This window comes from Pelodiscus sinensis, chromosome 3 (assembly GCF_049634645.1).
Source record: "Pelodiscus sinensis isolate JC-2024 chromosome 3, ASM4963464v1, whole genome shotgun sequence".
NCBI classification, from domain to species: Eukaryota; Metazoa; Chordata; order Testudines; family Trionychidae; genus Pelodiscus; species Pelodiscus sinensis.
In genome coordinates, this window is record NC_134713.1 from 68171307 (window position 1) to 68187452 (window position 16146).

Genomic DNA, 16146 nt, shown 5'->3' on the forward strand with positions numbered 1-16146 from the left:
CCTGCTTAGGGTTACTCTCTCTCAGAACTGCTCATCCACACCCTAGCTCACCTCTCCTCTGAGAGTCATTCCTGCTTCCTTTATAGCAAGTGGGATATGAGTTCCCTGCTGTAGGGCGTCTGCAGAACTGCTGTAACACCATCACAACAGAAATGCTAGCTGCTAACAGAGTTAAGGGGGGTCAGTCTGTTACAATTCTAAGCAGAGCTCTGACAGAGGAGCATAAATGGGTCGGCAGAGGAAGGGAAACTGTAGGGAGACCGCAGTTGCTCCTTTGTGCTCCCTCCACGGCTAGTTTGCTGGCTAAGGGCCCTTTCTGCTCATGTAAGCAGAGGGGAGGAGCATGTGCTAACTCATGTTATTTATGGTACATAGCAATGTGGCAAAGTGAATTTTAGAGAAAGGGAGAGGCTTATGTCACAGCACAGCTGTGAGAATCTAAACAAAATCTGTCTTTTTAAAAGAAAAAAAAATCTATTTGTCTCCAGGCCACAGTAGAGGCTATAGGGCTGGAGATGGAGATATATGTCAAATGGACACCCACAAAATTCATACAGGTAGTTTTTATTATAACCAAACTGCAAACTTACACATGACTCTTTCCCCTCCCAATGCCCCTAAAGGTATGTTGTATTAATAGATTTCTAAAACACTTCCCATCATGGCTTAATACTGCATTTAAATATTTACAGGTACTGTGAGCTTACAAACTGGGCTAAGAGGCCTGAAGGTTTCTCAGTTCTTTCTGTTGAATATTTTTAAATGGGGTTTTGCACTCTGGTATGGGCTTTTCAGAGTGAGTTTTGTGGAAAGCAGCTCATAACAATGTCTCAAAGTCATAGAAATCTGTGCCATGAAAATATTTTGTTGTAAACAAACAGCTTTGCAGAATGAGATATTTATTTGCAGTGTATGTACATTTGGGATGCCTCCTGATCTCTTGGGTACCTAATTGCTGCTCCTTTTCTCCTGTCATGTAGTGTCTTTCTCTACATTTATTATTAAACTAAATGTATTTTAACAAATGCCTTCCAAGTTTCATGGCTACATTAAGGAACAGAGGAACGAGCAATAAGCCACTCCATTTTAAATGACTGATCTATCTCCCCACTCCTCTCATGGGGAACAGGACTCAGAAAGGAGACAGGGAAGAGGTGGACACCTATGATGCACCCGGGAAGCAGTGCACTCCACAGTAGTGGACACAGTAGTCTGCTCACCCTGCTCATCTTTGAGGAAAGATCGACACAGGAAAATCGGCATCTCAGTAAGGTGCAACCTCACTGGGATTCCTATGGCACAGCAATCTGCACTGCTGCCTACTCAAGGGTGCAGTAAAAAAGCTACAATCCAGCCTTTATGCAGCATCTCATCATCACTTGTTTTCCTTCACTTGGGGATGAAATTAGTCTAGGGTTAGAGCATGAGAATGTGAGCCAGTAGTCCTGGATTCTTTTTCTGGATATACTTAATGGCAGGCATGGGCCTTTCATCCCTTCTAGAAATCGGCAGGAACAGCATTTTCAAAAATATCTACCTCTTTCTCCATGAGCAAGTGGTTGGGGAGTGCATGGAGCCAGGGTTCCACACACCTCAGCACATACCCATCAGCGAAAAGGAGTGTAGTAAATGTATTACTTTTCACCCAGTCCAGGAAGTAAGGGTATGTCTACACTACCACCCTAGTTCGAACTAGGGTGGTTAATGTAGGCAACCGGAGTTGCAAATGAAGCCCAGGATTTGACTTTCCTGGGCTTCATTTGTATATTGCCGGGCGCTGCCATTTTTAAATGTCCGCTAGTTCGGACTCCGTGCCCGCGGTTACACGTGGCACGAACTAGGTAGTTCAGATTAGGCTTCCTATTCCGAACTACCGTTACTCTTCGTGGAAGGAGGTGTACCGGTAGTTTGGAATAGGAAGCCTAATCCGAACTACCTAGTTCGTGCCACGTGTAGCCGCGGACACGGAGTCCGAACTAGCGGACATTTAAAAATGGCGGCGCCCGGCAATATGCAAATGAAGCCCGGGAAATTCAAATCCCGGGCTTCATTTGCAACTCTGGTTGCCTACATTAACCACCCTAGTTCGAACTAGGGTGGTAGTGTAGACATACCCTGTCTGTCTGCTTCTTCCTGTACTGAGACCACCGTCTCAGCCTATTCTCTCCATGCTGAACCTGCTAAAAAGGCATACAGTTGGCCTATAAATTATAATGATGTAGCCATATAAATGAGTTTTCAAAATGCAAAGGAAAAATATGGGGGGTACCATTGTTGTCATGTGTGGGTATTTCCTTTTCACTGATAATCCTTTGGAAGTCTGTAGGTAAATCTATACAGTTTTATGGTCTTGTGATATGTAAAATGCTATTCATTTTGATGTGTGATTTGCTTTAATAGAACACTTGTACCTAATTAACACCTGTTTTTTTTATTTTCAGAACAAATTATGACATCAACATCCAAAGGAATTTTCCGGCCATTTTTAATTATCTTCATTGTGCTGGGTTGTTTCATGGCATTTTTGCTTATTTACATCAAACCAACAAACAGTTGGATCGCTGGTCCCATAGAATCAGCCAGCTCCGTTCTGAAAATGAAGAACTTCTTTTCTACCAAAAGCGATTATTTTAATGAAACAACGGTACTGATCTGGGTTTGGCCATTTGGTCAGACATTTGAGCTTACATCCTGTCAAACAATGTTCAACATCCAGGGGTGCCATCTAACTATTGACCGCTCGCTATATAACCGATCTCATGCCGTCCTTATTCACCACAGAGATATCAGCTGGGATCTCACTAATTTACCTCAGCAAGCTAGGCCGCCATTTCAGAAGTGGATTTGGATGAACTTGGAGTCTCCAACTCACACGCCACAAAAAAGTGGCATTGAACACCTGTTCAACCTGACCCTGACTTATCGGCGTGATTCAGATATTCAAGTGCCTTATGGCTTCATGAAGGTTAGCACAAGCCCCTTTACCTTTGAAGTGCCGAGCAAAGAGAAATTAGTGTGTTGGGTCGTAAGTAACTGGAACCCCGAGCATGCTCGAGTAAAGTACTATAATGAGCTAAGCAAATATACCGAAATCCATACCTATGGGCAAGCATTTGGAGACTATGTGAATGATAAAAACTTGATTCCAACTATGTCTACTTGTAAATTTTACCTGTCCTTTGAAAACTCAATTCACAAAGATTATATTACTGAAAAACTTTACAATGCTTTTTTGGCTGGATCTGTACCAGTTGTATTGGGCCCATCCAGAGAAAACTATGAGAATTATATTCCAGCAGATTCTTTCATTCATGTGGAAGATTTCCTTTCACCAAGAGAGTTAGCTGAGTATCTTCTGATGCTTGACAAAAATAATAAGATGTACCTTAGTTACTTTAACTGGAGGAAGGACTTCTCAGTGCATCTTCCTCGGTTTTGGGAATCACATGCATGCCTTGCTTGTGACCATGTAAAGAGACACCAGGAGTACAGGTCCATTGGAAATTTAGAAAAATGGTTTTGGAATTAAACTTTTTAACTTTTTGTGCACTTTTTCAAAGACACTGACATAATCTGTAGTTCCAGTGGAAGTGAGAAGAAAGGAGAAAAAAAATCTGTGTTTTATGTCACAGTTTATCAGTATCTTATTTATGTTTGTCAGAGATTTTAAAAACTCAACATCAGCGGTCATCTATACTCAGTTTTAAATTATACTGTATATAGGTAATTATGTGCACTGAAGAATGATTTATTGTTTACTTTAATTTTTTTTCAAGGGTTTTTCACACTTTCAGTAGAATGTATGTCTCAGTCTTACACATGATGTAGTGATTTTTAATATGGTGTTTTTAAAACTTAGATTAGCTATTTAACCTGCTCAGAAAATGAAGACACAGATTTTATCATAGAGAATTTTAATGAAATAGTCTACTGGTTTAGTTTGCAATTTGTGTAATATTTCAAAAGACAATGTTTGTCATGTTTTAATTTCTGCCCTCTTAAATTCTAACAACAGTGTAGAATTGAATACACTGCATTAATTCATGTGGTACCTGTTTATAAGGTATGTGGATTTAGAAAAATATAAATAAGCTTTAAAAAGTTATCCCAATAGAAGAGAGCCTTTGATTTCTAAATAGAAAAAATGTATTCCTCTTATGGTTAGTTGCCCGAAGATACCTTGGAAATATATGGATTTGCTCTAGTCTTCTTAAAATAGAATATTGAAGAATTGAGAAAAATTAATAGTAATGTTTGAAGGTAAAATTTGAAACCCTGATTGGCCAACTGTTTAAGTACATACTTAACTTTAACTTAAGCATGTGCTTACTTGAATCAGGGTTACAAGTAATGTTACTTTAAATACAGTTAAATACATTTCAATACAGGTTGGACTTCTATAATCCAGACTTCCCTCCTCTGGCAACATCCATGGTCCAGCAACTGAGGGTTCACCGGGGCTAGAGCGCTCACAGGGAAACACTGGGAGCCCTGCACTCAGCAACACCTCCCCCACCTTCTCAGAGCTACTGAAGCACCACAAATCACTCATTTGCAGTGTTCAAGATCAAGGAGGGTGGAGAAGCTGCAGAGACAGGAAGGAGGGCGGGCTACTCTGCGGAACAGCAGCGGGGCAGCACTGACCTCCCCTGATTCGGGACTGGTAGGCTCTAAGGGTGCTGGACCAAAGAGGTTCAACCTGTATACTTATTTGATCACACTCATCTTTATAACTAGATGCTCAGCTCTTTTTTTTCTTTCTTTCATAAGACTTTCCTATTCGTGGCCAGTGGTGCTTACAGCCTTTTTCCAAAATTCATGATTGTACTTCAGGCTATCATGCAGGTTGGTCTCTATGATCTATGTTCCAAACCTTTAATCTCCTTCTTGATTGTTTTCTATCCACAATCACTGCAAGAGATATCATACAGATCTAGTACAATCTCCACTGCATATGCCTATTGTTCAAAAAAAAATTGGGAAGATTTGGCACTTTTTTATATTTCTGAATATTTGTGAATTATTCACCCAATTCTATAAAGGGCTGTTGAACTTTGATTGAACTTTAATTACAGCTGGATAGCATCATGAAGTGGGTGTATGATGTGAACAAATATTGGTTAAATATTGAATTAGAAAATATAGTGAAATTAATCATATACATTAGATTAGTACTATTCAACCATAGATTCATGGAGGTTCCATCAATGGCTACTGGCCAGGATGGGTAGGAATGGTATCCCTAGCCTCTGTTTCTCCAGAGTTCAGAGACGGGAGGGATCACGTGAGGGTTATCTGTTGTATCCCCTCCTTCTGGGGCATCTGGCATTGGCCACTGTCAGCAGACAGGATACTGGGCTGGATGGACCATTGGTCTGACCCAGTATGGCTGTTCTTAACCAGCTCTAGTTAGAACAAAGGCTCAATTTGGTGTTAGGATGGCTTTTCCTGTTTTGAAAGTATGTAACGTGAAAACTATTTTAAAACTCTACCCATCAGAACAAATGATATGATCAAGATTTGAATATAAATATGTTCATAGCATTATGTGTGCTCTCATAGCAAATTCTGAAATGCAATTTTGTCATTATGGGCTTTTAATGTGTCTGTTAGTATGTGCATTATTTGGATTCATTGTGCTATAACCTCAGCAACAAAGATTAACCCCTCCCCCCAATACTATAGATAACTATAGATGTGGTGGTTTAATAATGTATACTGTATGTATTTTGTGGTAAGAAAAAGCCACTGTACATAGTTCTTGATGGCAACATGTGCTTATCACCCACAGCTCCCACTGACTTGTAGGCAACTCTCTGAATCAAGCCCCTTTATTTTGGTGATCCGAATCAGATTTGAACGTGTACATCCTTTTCTGAATATACTAACTGAATAAGATATAATGTAGTATAAGCACCTGAAAAGAAATAGTTATTGAGGGAAAATTTGAGGGAAAATATTCAAGGCCCAGGTTCTTAACTGGTGTAGATCAGCATAGTTGCATTGACAGCTAGAGATTGCAGATCTGGTCCAAAGTTAACATCCTTAAATGAAAGTAAATCAAAGGCAGAAATTTTGGACTATGCCTAAACAAAATGGCAGCACATCCCTTAAGATTTAGTTTAATCTAAAGAATATTTATTCAGCAGCTGAAATAAAGCAAGAAGAAGGAAGCCAGTATTTAGAAAAGGAAGAAAATACTAACCCTTATATTAGGAAAAAGTACAGCTTGAATAATATTTAAGGCTCTGATGCAGTAAAGCACTTAAGGGTGCATTTAGTTATAAGAGAAAGTATAAGTGCTTTGCTGGAGTGGGGCCTCTCCCAGAAGTTGATGGTAAACATGGGGTGAATGATATGAATGGTGTTAAAGAACTGTAGATTTAAGAACATGATACGGAACCCTGAATGAATGTATTATAGAACTATGGACTAGACTTGATTTTTATGTAAGAGTTCAAACATTGCTTTAATGATTGAAACATTTAATTGCATCCATTTTTTGCTAAGTCTTAAAAGTTTTACTTACAGCATACTGTGAATCTCCTAAATTCACCAGCACTTCAGAATGAAATATAAAGGGACAGTTCATGATGTGCATTAATCTGATAGAATGAAATTCAATCTTTGAAAAAAGTTACTATCTAAAAAAGAGAACTCACCCTTGTGTAAAATATACGGGTGGTATTTCTATATTGTGTACAGTTTACTATTAAAAGGTAAAATCCAGAATGCTTTCTCATCTTTTTTTTCCCTTCAGGAAGCAAGTCAATTCACAGAATTTTAAAGTGCCATATTGTTTTGAAGTAATCTGTGACCTGATCCAGCTGATTCTGAAGTTTGAGAGTCTTTGTATCGACTGGTTCAGTGCCTTGGTGAACTGTACATAGTTTTTCTTTCAGCTAAGTTAAGCTGTCTTGCATGTTAAAAGCCATTACATCAACTCAAAAGTAGTCCCGGGTTTTAAGATTCAGCTGATGTACTTGTCATATTAATAACAAGAAGCCATAATGATGAGACAAGAAGGTAGATGGTTTGTTGCGACAGAAACCATTCGGCACCCACCTTGCAAGGCACATAACCATATGCTTAACTTTAAGCATGTGAATATTGCCATCACTCAGAGTTGGATCCAGATCAGTGGGACTATTCTGATGCTTAAAGTTAAGAATGTGTTGAAGTGTTTTGCTGAATCAGGACCTAAATTGGTATCATCTGTGCAATTTCATGCAATCATTCACGTTCAGATTAGGTTTCAACCAGTAAGTGTTAGAAAATCAGAGAGAAACCTAACCAAGACCTAAATGAGGTTAGGTCTACACTACAAAGAAAAGTTGGAAAAAAATACGCAAAATTGTGGTTCGCAATGTACTTATTTTTTTCTGCTTTTTTTCCCTAAAGAGTCTTTTCTGAAATTTGGCCCATCTGCACAGGGCCAAATTTTGGAAAAACCTCCTCTTTCAACACATTCCTTCTTCCTCATACAACGAGGATTACAGGGATGGCAAAAGAATGCATCCGCTTTTTCGGAAATTGTTCCGCAAAAAGCAGATGTGTTCTTTGGATGCGGCATAGTTTAGGTATCCTCGAAAAGCTCTGCAGTCTAGACATAGCTTGAGCCAAAAATTACATATAAGTCTTTAAAAAGTGACTCTATCCTAATACATTGCCAACTCTGCTGAAAGGTGAGACTGGGGCTTTGTCCCCACTTAAGTGCCACTTCTGCAGTGGTTTAAAGTGAAAGTGTGGCTATGGCAGGAGCATAGCGCTCTATGTAAACTACCTCCACAAGATTCAGAGGGGTAGCTGTGTTAGTCTGTAACAAAAAACTTTGAAAACAGCAAGTAGTCCTGCAGCACCTTAGAGACTAACAAAAATGTAGATGGTATCATGAGCTTTTGTGAGCACAGACCACTTCTTCAGACTTCTATAAGGGCAGTAGCTAACAGCATGGGGAGCCTGTTTATTTTAGTGCTTTGCAGTGTTGCAATTTGTTGCACTCAGGGAGAGAGATGCTTTTTCACACCCCTGAGCCAGAAAGTTGCAGCGCAGTAAAGTGGCAGTGTAGACTTAGCCTGGGACATAAAGGAACCAGACAACTCAGAAAGAACACAAAGGAGCATGCAGTTTCCCTACTCTCACACCTTAAATCATGGGGAAATAGATCACCATTTAACTCTAAAGAGATAGTTTCAGGCAAGAGGATTGAGCAAACAGGAAGGAGGGTCTCAGGCTAGAAAAGCCCAGCCTCATACTCTTCTGAGGGTTTAAAATGCTTGAAAGCTTAATAGTTTTACAGAACTTGACTCTTACCTTATCAAAATGCTCTACAATAGGTTCAGGGGCTTCTGTTACACTGCAGACCATCAACTCTTTGAGTCAGGCACTGTCTATAGCAGTCTATGTATTGTATGCTGCTGTGCACATTATTGCTATTTAACAAGTAGCTGGTCCTATTTCACAATTACAACCATAGAGTTTGTTAACATAGCTTCCTGATGACCTAATAATTTTACCTCAGGAAAAGTACCAAGTTGTGCTAATGAGAGTTCTGGTCACAAAGAGATCTCAAAATCAGGCACAATTGATTTGCTTGGTGGCAGGAGGCTTTTTGCTCTGTCCATTAAAAATAATTGCATATATAATTGTATGCAGTTTGGTGTTATTGTTTTAAATAAGATCTTGCCCAAATGCATGTGGTGGCTATGAGTCTTGATCACCAGGGGTGCTGCACTAATTTGCTTAGTTCTTTTCCTTTGTGCTCATTCCTGGCAGTGGAAAAAAAATTGATGAATTGGTCTCTTTTCTGTTTCTTTTGAATGTACGTTGTCAAGAATTCTCATGTGGAGGAAATTTCTTTTGGTCACTTGTTTTTCAAGGGATTGGCTAACCAGGTTATTTTTAAAAAGCAATGTTTTCTCCTCTTATTGAATTACTGCTATCAGAAACACTCTATCCTTTGAGAAGATTTATAGAATTCTCTGCCTGCTAAGTTACCATACCAAAGGGCCAGAGTTAGACTGGCAGCACATGGTAGGATGTGTGTCAATAAACCAAAACTATTTAATAATGTACATTTTCTTTTAATTAACAATAATAACAAATTTTCATGACCATTTTCTGGATCTTTTTCTTTCTTTCCTTCTTTCTTTGTTGCTCACATTTTTCTTTATTCCTCATAACATGAAAATTCGGCTTCAAATCAGGTTTAGCACTTTGTAAAAACTTGTCAACAAATTAAAATGAGCTAAGGAGCATACTTGTGCTGCTAGTGCATCTGCTCTAGCCATTGTTGTATTCAGTCCCACTAGCACTGTTTGACATCTCAGCCTGAATAGGATAGTCTAAGAGTTAAATCATGTGCTGATTAAAGCTAATGAAAATTCTGTCATTGACTTCTAAGAGGTTGGGATCAGAAATATTTCTTCCTAATGTCATGACTGGTGACAGCCAATTCTGTTCTCATGGAAAAATGCATATGCAGAAGGCATCACTACTGATGCCTTGGCTTTCAAATAATAGCAGCATTTTTGGGGTGGTGGATCTTGACTTTTGCAAATGAAAACTTTTACTTACAAGCAATGTTCATTACTCTAAAGCATTGCTTCCGAGAAACTAGTCAAAAAATGTTATAATTAGTATTTTCTATTTAACAATGCTGTAGAAAACGAAAGGGAGTTTTTCAATTGAATAATGGAGTTTTTGATTTGTTGGTGATTCTGAAAAATTGAAAAAAAATAGTTTCAGGTTACACCAAAAATTAAATTTTTCAGCAAATAACAAAGCTGAAAAAAATTATGTAGCATTGAATAAAACATGTCATTTAAATGTTAAGTATTTAACATTTTTTTTAAATTTTAAAATAACATTGAAGGAAATGTTGAAACAAAAAGCCCTTTTGTGCCCCAAAAAATGAAACTTTTAATTTAAAATGTTAAAACAAAATATTATTTCTTTTTATTTTTTGTTTGTTTTACATATAGATAATATGATGATATCAACATGAATTCACAAAACATTTCAGTGTTGCTGAATCTGCATGTTTAGTCTGAAAAATCTTGTTCAACTCTAATTTTCAAGGGCCCAGAGGTCAGTTAGACTCTCAGCTCTCAATTTTGAAAGACACTGGAAGTTACTTGGTTAGCTGCCCTTTATACTTTTAAAAGTCTCCGCCATAGATATCATGTCATAAGTATCCTAAAAAATTGTATTTCTGGTGCTTCATTTTCAAATCATGTTCCTAAATGACTTGCTCATTCACTTCTTTTAAATGCTGTCTTTTGGACATTTCTAGACTTCCTATCTTATAATGAGCTGTCAATCTTCTCCCCTTCATCAATGTGCAAAACATTACTTAGTGGGATGCTTTATCAGTCCAGTCAGTGAGAACACTCACCAGATCCTTCCAACAAGCAGTTTCTTTCTTTCATTTCCCTGTCACTACAGCTCATATGCCATATGGCATCCCCATTCCTAAGAGACCAAGGGTTGCCAGTTCTTTGAATGCCCTTGTCATCTGAGAGGATCACATCACAATGAACAAGCAGCTTGGGTGAGGTACGCTTGAATTTAAGGATGATATTGCTAGGGACACTTTTTTTAAAGAACATGAGACACGTGAGCACTGTGCTGATGGACATGAATTCCTGGTTTTCAGGCTAAGTATATAATGTGTGAAGAGAATACATAGAACTGGTGTTTAATACATAGTGAAAAGTTAGTCAGTGTCAGTGAGTACAAGCACTGGTTTCCAAAAACAGATCTTTAGAAAAAGTAAGTATGAAATTCCCTCCCACCTCTTCCTTTACTCAGAGCAGGTGGCTCATGTGTGAAGGGTAGATTGATGAGCATCAGTTAAGGAATTAAATGTTGCCAATTATTAGCTAATAATCCTTGTATTGTCATGTTGTGGCTGTTGTTGGATTAAAAGACAAAGCATCATAATGCTTCATTTTTGGGATGTGGGAAGTGAACTGTGTCACACTTCCACTAATGAATATTTCATTTTTGACATAGCCAACTCTGATTCTAGCTTAATTCACAAATTGTGACTTCACTGAAGGCACTCCTGATTTAGGTCCCTATCTAGCAAAGCACTGTGGATTCCATTCAGCAGAAAACCGAAGTACATGCTTAAGTCCAGTTGACTTCAAAATAGACTTAACTATGTGCTTCAGAAGTAAGTGTATTCTTAAGTGCTGAATTGGGGCCCTCTACCATGTGTGTAATTGACTTCAATGAGACTACTCACATACTTATAATTAAACCACATACTCATGTGCTTTGCCAGAGCAAGATCTTATCCCATCACTGATGGTTTGTTAAGGCTAACAGTCATGGCTGTGTTTTAATATGCCTGATTTGAAATAAGAGTTTTGGTAGAATGGAGAAGAGATAAGTTTCACAGAAAGTAGTTATTTCTGCAGTATCTTTCATGCCTTACGTAGCCGAATCTCCTGTTGACTCCATTGGGAGTTTTACCTAAGTAGGGAATTCAGGACTGTATGACTTTTGTTTGACTGTTACCCATAAATAGCCTTCCGATGTGCTATTTGTATATTCTAAAATTGGAACAAACAATTCCAGAGCTAATTCCTTTTTCTAACTTTAGAAAAATAAGCATGGAAATGAAGTTTGTTAGATACATTTATAAAAGCTATAAAATGCTTGTAAATTGATTAAATGAATACATTTAGTGATGGTTTGAGTTTATGGCATAATTGCCACTGAGTGAGGCATGTTAAAGTATTTTAACTTGATTGGAAATATTGGAACCACATCAGGAAGGTCTTACCTTACCTTTATTAATTGTGGTAATGTGGAAAAGTCAGATGACACAGTTTAAGAAAAAATTGCTGCAACAATATAAACACCTAGTATTATGTTATGCCTGCTCATTTGTTTTGATAACTAGACATTTTACTGCAATTATATTACAGTTATTCATGTGCAAGGGCTGATAGTGGGAGCTCCAGCTGCCTAGGGCTGTCAGCAGGAGCCCTGGCATGGATAGGGCTGATAGAAGGACCCCTGCTGCCAGCAACAGAGCTAGCCATCAGCCATGTTGGCCATCTGGCAGACAGAATTGCAGTGGAAGCCTAATAATGTGGGATCCACAATCTCCGCATTATATGAAAGTAAGTGAGGGCTTAATCATTAGAGGTATCACACCTCAGTTTCTAATTATTTTATTCAGCGTGTAATGAACTGAAAAATCCTGCTTATGTTACTGTGTTCTTTGTGCAATTAACTCAAGCCAACAGTCTATATGCAATGGATGGGCTAGAGAATTGGTAATGTGGTTCAGAGCTTTGCATCTCTAAGTTACTGGTTTGAATTCAGGCCACATTGTTGCTCAAAGTTGGTAGACAACCTCCAGTACATTATAGGATGATCTCACTCCAGTTCCTACTGCACTGATGGCCATATCACAACAGTCTTCATATAAATAGCACCATTTGTCATTTCATCTGAGAAACCAAGGCCTGAATGGAGACTCCTCTAGAGCATTTTCTCCAGATCAGAACACAGAGTCTTTAGAAAGACAGTGTAGTTTGCTTTGCTTCTACCTGTGATCGTTTTATGATTAAAAAGAGCATTTCAGTCTCCAGTGTAGCCAATCCAGTATTAGTATTTATAAAGTATGGTGCTAGTCTACATAAATTAGATGTCCATAATTATTTGAATTATTCATTATCTTTCTAATATTTCTAAATAATTAATATGTTTACAATTTGTTTGTTGCCAGTTGGGAGTCAAATTATGTACTTGTTTCTCTTTCCATGAATCCAACACACTGGAAAGTGATTGGGGTGAAACCTTCTTCCCACTGAAATCAGTAGGAGTTTGGCCATTGATTTAAAGGAGCCCAGATTTCACTCCTGGCATTTAAGTTTAATCTCAGATACATGGGCATGCCTAATAGCATAATTTGAAAGATATATGGATTAGGCAGCACTTGCACATCTGAAGTGAGTATAAAGTTCTAAGGGTTTCTAGAGATCATGTCCAACCAATCATGGTAGCAATCCTTGTTGGGACAACATGCTGTATAGTCACTTTCCTCTGATACGGGATAAAATCAGCAGTCAGACATGGTCTATTCTATATTGCTGCATGAATAAATTACCCTACCATCTACAATTTTTTTGTACAGCTATGTTTTATCATACAAGAGTTACAGACAGGGAAAGGAAACATGGAAAGCTTAATTCTTTTGGAGTGATTTAATGGCTTAAAGATCCCGCAAAAATAGTGACAGCAACGAAGTGAGATGTTTTCTGTGTAAACCAAGGTCCCAATGTGCCAAACTGTTGCCAGGGAATGAGTAGAAGGGTGAAAAATTCAGAAGTTTTTAATAGGATTTGCAAACCCTTGTGTGAACACATAGTATTTTGCACTATTTTATAGATATGTATAAAATGTACAGTTTGTAAAATAATATTTTTCTGATCTAAGGATGTCATCGCATTATGGTTCTGACTGTATCAATGTAAGCTGTGAAATTTGATGTACTATCATGACATTGCCCAGCGAGGGTCACTCTTAGCATATAGATTAATCACCTGAAGTTTTATATAAACCATATACAGAAATCAGAAATCACTTTTATACTTGTTTTGTACATTTTCCATGTTTACAATAACGCAGCTGTTTCTTTATATCAAACATCAATTTTGCTTTAAAATGCTTTTTTAATAGTCGTGCAAGTTTATTAAATAGGCCAAAAATCCAAAACAATTCATTTGCCAAACTACAGTGCAGTTAAAAATCTGTCTAATAAAAAATGATACTACGAGTACGTATGTCCAGTTCTTTACCAGCATAATGATGGGAATGTTACAATTATAAAGTAAAATGGTTGAAATTTATGAACTCAATCCTGTTATCTTTTTATGTGTCTTGGAGAATCCACCACTATGTGCCATAGTTGAATGTCCCAAATATTCAACAATTTGCAAAACGTGTCATAGGATTGCCCTCCAAAATATTATTGACAAGAATTATGAGAAATAACCTACCATTATTTATGTGAGTTAAAGGTCTAATCCTGCATTGGGACATATCAGCATGGAACTCTGCACCCATGCTGATGGTGTGCCACGCCAGGGAAGATAATAGGACTCTACATTAGTACAGTAGATGCAAGACTGGAGCCAAACTCCAGTTCTTCATTTGCCCCAAAGGGCGCATCTTAAATAGCGGTAGACATTGGGATTTTACCAGATCATATCTTTTTCTTTCCCTCAGACTATCATATTGAAATTACTATGAAAAATGTGGAGGCTTATCCACTGATGGTTTTTCAGTATTGCTTTTAATTTGCTGTATTGTTATAATTTTCTTCTGATTATCTGTAATTATGTTTATAATTTTATACACCATTTGACTGCAATCTGAAGAGATCTGCTCTATGAAACTACAAGCAACTGTAACCATATCAGGACATTGTCATTATGTGAAATCAGTCTCTTGAAAGTTTGTTTTCTACGTGGTTAATAAGTAGCTCACTGACTTATTTATTTAACACTGGAATCTCCCAAAAGGATAAACACTGGATATGTAAATAATAGTGCTCTCCATATGCCTAACAAATTATTGTAATAGGTATATTAAAAATAAAAAGAAACAATGTAAGTGTAATATAGTTCTGGTTTGTTTTGGATGTCTGATGTCTTTGTTTTTATTCTCATAACATTTCTCCTCAAGGGCCTAATCCAAAGACCATTGAAACCAAAGGGAGTTTTTTCACTGACTCCAATGAACTTTGGATCAAGTCCCATAAACACAAATTCTCTTATTCTGTTGTTTGTCTAACCATTATGGCTACATCTCCCCTACAAGGTTTTTGCACAAAAACTGCCATTTTTGCGCAAAAATCAGCAGAGCATCCACACCTCAAGCACATTTTTGCACAAGTAAATTGGTAGAACAGAGGGCTTCTGCCAGTAGAGTTATTCCTCTCCCCATGAGGAATAACTCCTTTTATTGCTTCAGCTCTTGCGCAAAAAGGCAAGTATGGACGCTCTAGGAGTATTGTGCAAGAAACCCCTATCAGCAAAGGTACAGGTGCTCAGATGGCCATTCTGTGAATGGCCATCAGAGTTTTCTTGCGCAAGAGTGTCCATGCAGTGTGGACGCTCTCTTGCATAAAAGCACATCACTTTTGTGATGCGCTTTGAGGTCAGGACTCACTTTTGCACAAGAAGTTTTTTCGGAAGATCTCTTCTGCAAAAGGCTTCTTACGCAAAAACCCTGCAGTGTAGACAAAGCCTATGGTACAATTTTCAAAAGCAGTCAGCATTGATCTAACCTGTTCTTCATTTCAGTGGAAGAAGGCTTTATCTAATACTGAGAACCAGACGTACCAACTCTGGCAAAAAGTAGTGAGTTCTCAGGTCCTTCTGACAGGCTCCTCCCTCCCCCTTGGGGCAAATCTTCCCTCCTTTCCAGTGCCTCCTGCCCAATGTGAATCAGCTGGACACTGAGAGAGGGAGCAAGGGCAGAACACACTCAGCCGTTTTGCTGGATGGGGAAGGAGAGGAACTGCGGTAAGGCAAGAGAATTCAGAAGTAAGCAGAGTCCTGAATCTATAACCCAAAGGCTGTGTCTAGGCTGCATCCCTTTTCCGTAAAAGGGATGCAAATTAGAAACATTGCAATTGCAAATGAAGTGGGAATTTAAATCCCCCCGCTTCATTTGCATAAACATGGCTGCCGCTTTTTTCTGGCTCGGAGCTTTGCCGGAAAAAAGCGCCAGTCTAGACGGGGATCTTTCGGAAAATAAAGCCTTTTCCGAAAGATCCCTTATTCCTCTTAAAATAAAGCTCCGAGCCGGAAAAAAGTGGTAGCCATGTTTATGCAAATGAATCAGGGGGGATTTAAATCCCCGCTTCATTTGCAATTGCGATATGTCTAATTTACGGAAAAGGGATGCAGTCTAGACACAGCCAAAGAGAAACTACTCCAAGTTATTGGCTACATGGTAGGAGCACTGTAACCATGCACTGAATCCTATTAAATTCCTGATGTATGTTAGGAGGTGGATGGATAACGTCCTTCCCTAGCATTAATAAGTTTTGGCCTACTGCATACATTCATCTCTGCATCTGTTGGTCATACACCTGTGTGTCCTGATCAACTTCCA

At 38.3% G+C, this 16146-nt stretch overlaps 1 protein-coding gene across 1 annotated transcript; it reads left to right on the forward strand.

The window, feature by feature from the left end:
- Positions 1-2447: 2447 nt before the first annotated feature.
- FUT9 (fucosyltransferase 9) lies at positions 2448-14622 on the forward strand. Its single transcript, XM_075923903.1, has one exon. The coding sequence runs from the start codon at positions 2450-2452 to the stop codon at positions 3527-3529; it is 1080 nt and encodes a 359-aa protein (XP_075780018.1). The 5' UTR covers positions 2448-2449; the 3' UTR covers positions 3530-14622.
- Positions 14623-16146: the final 1524 nt, after the last annotated feature.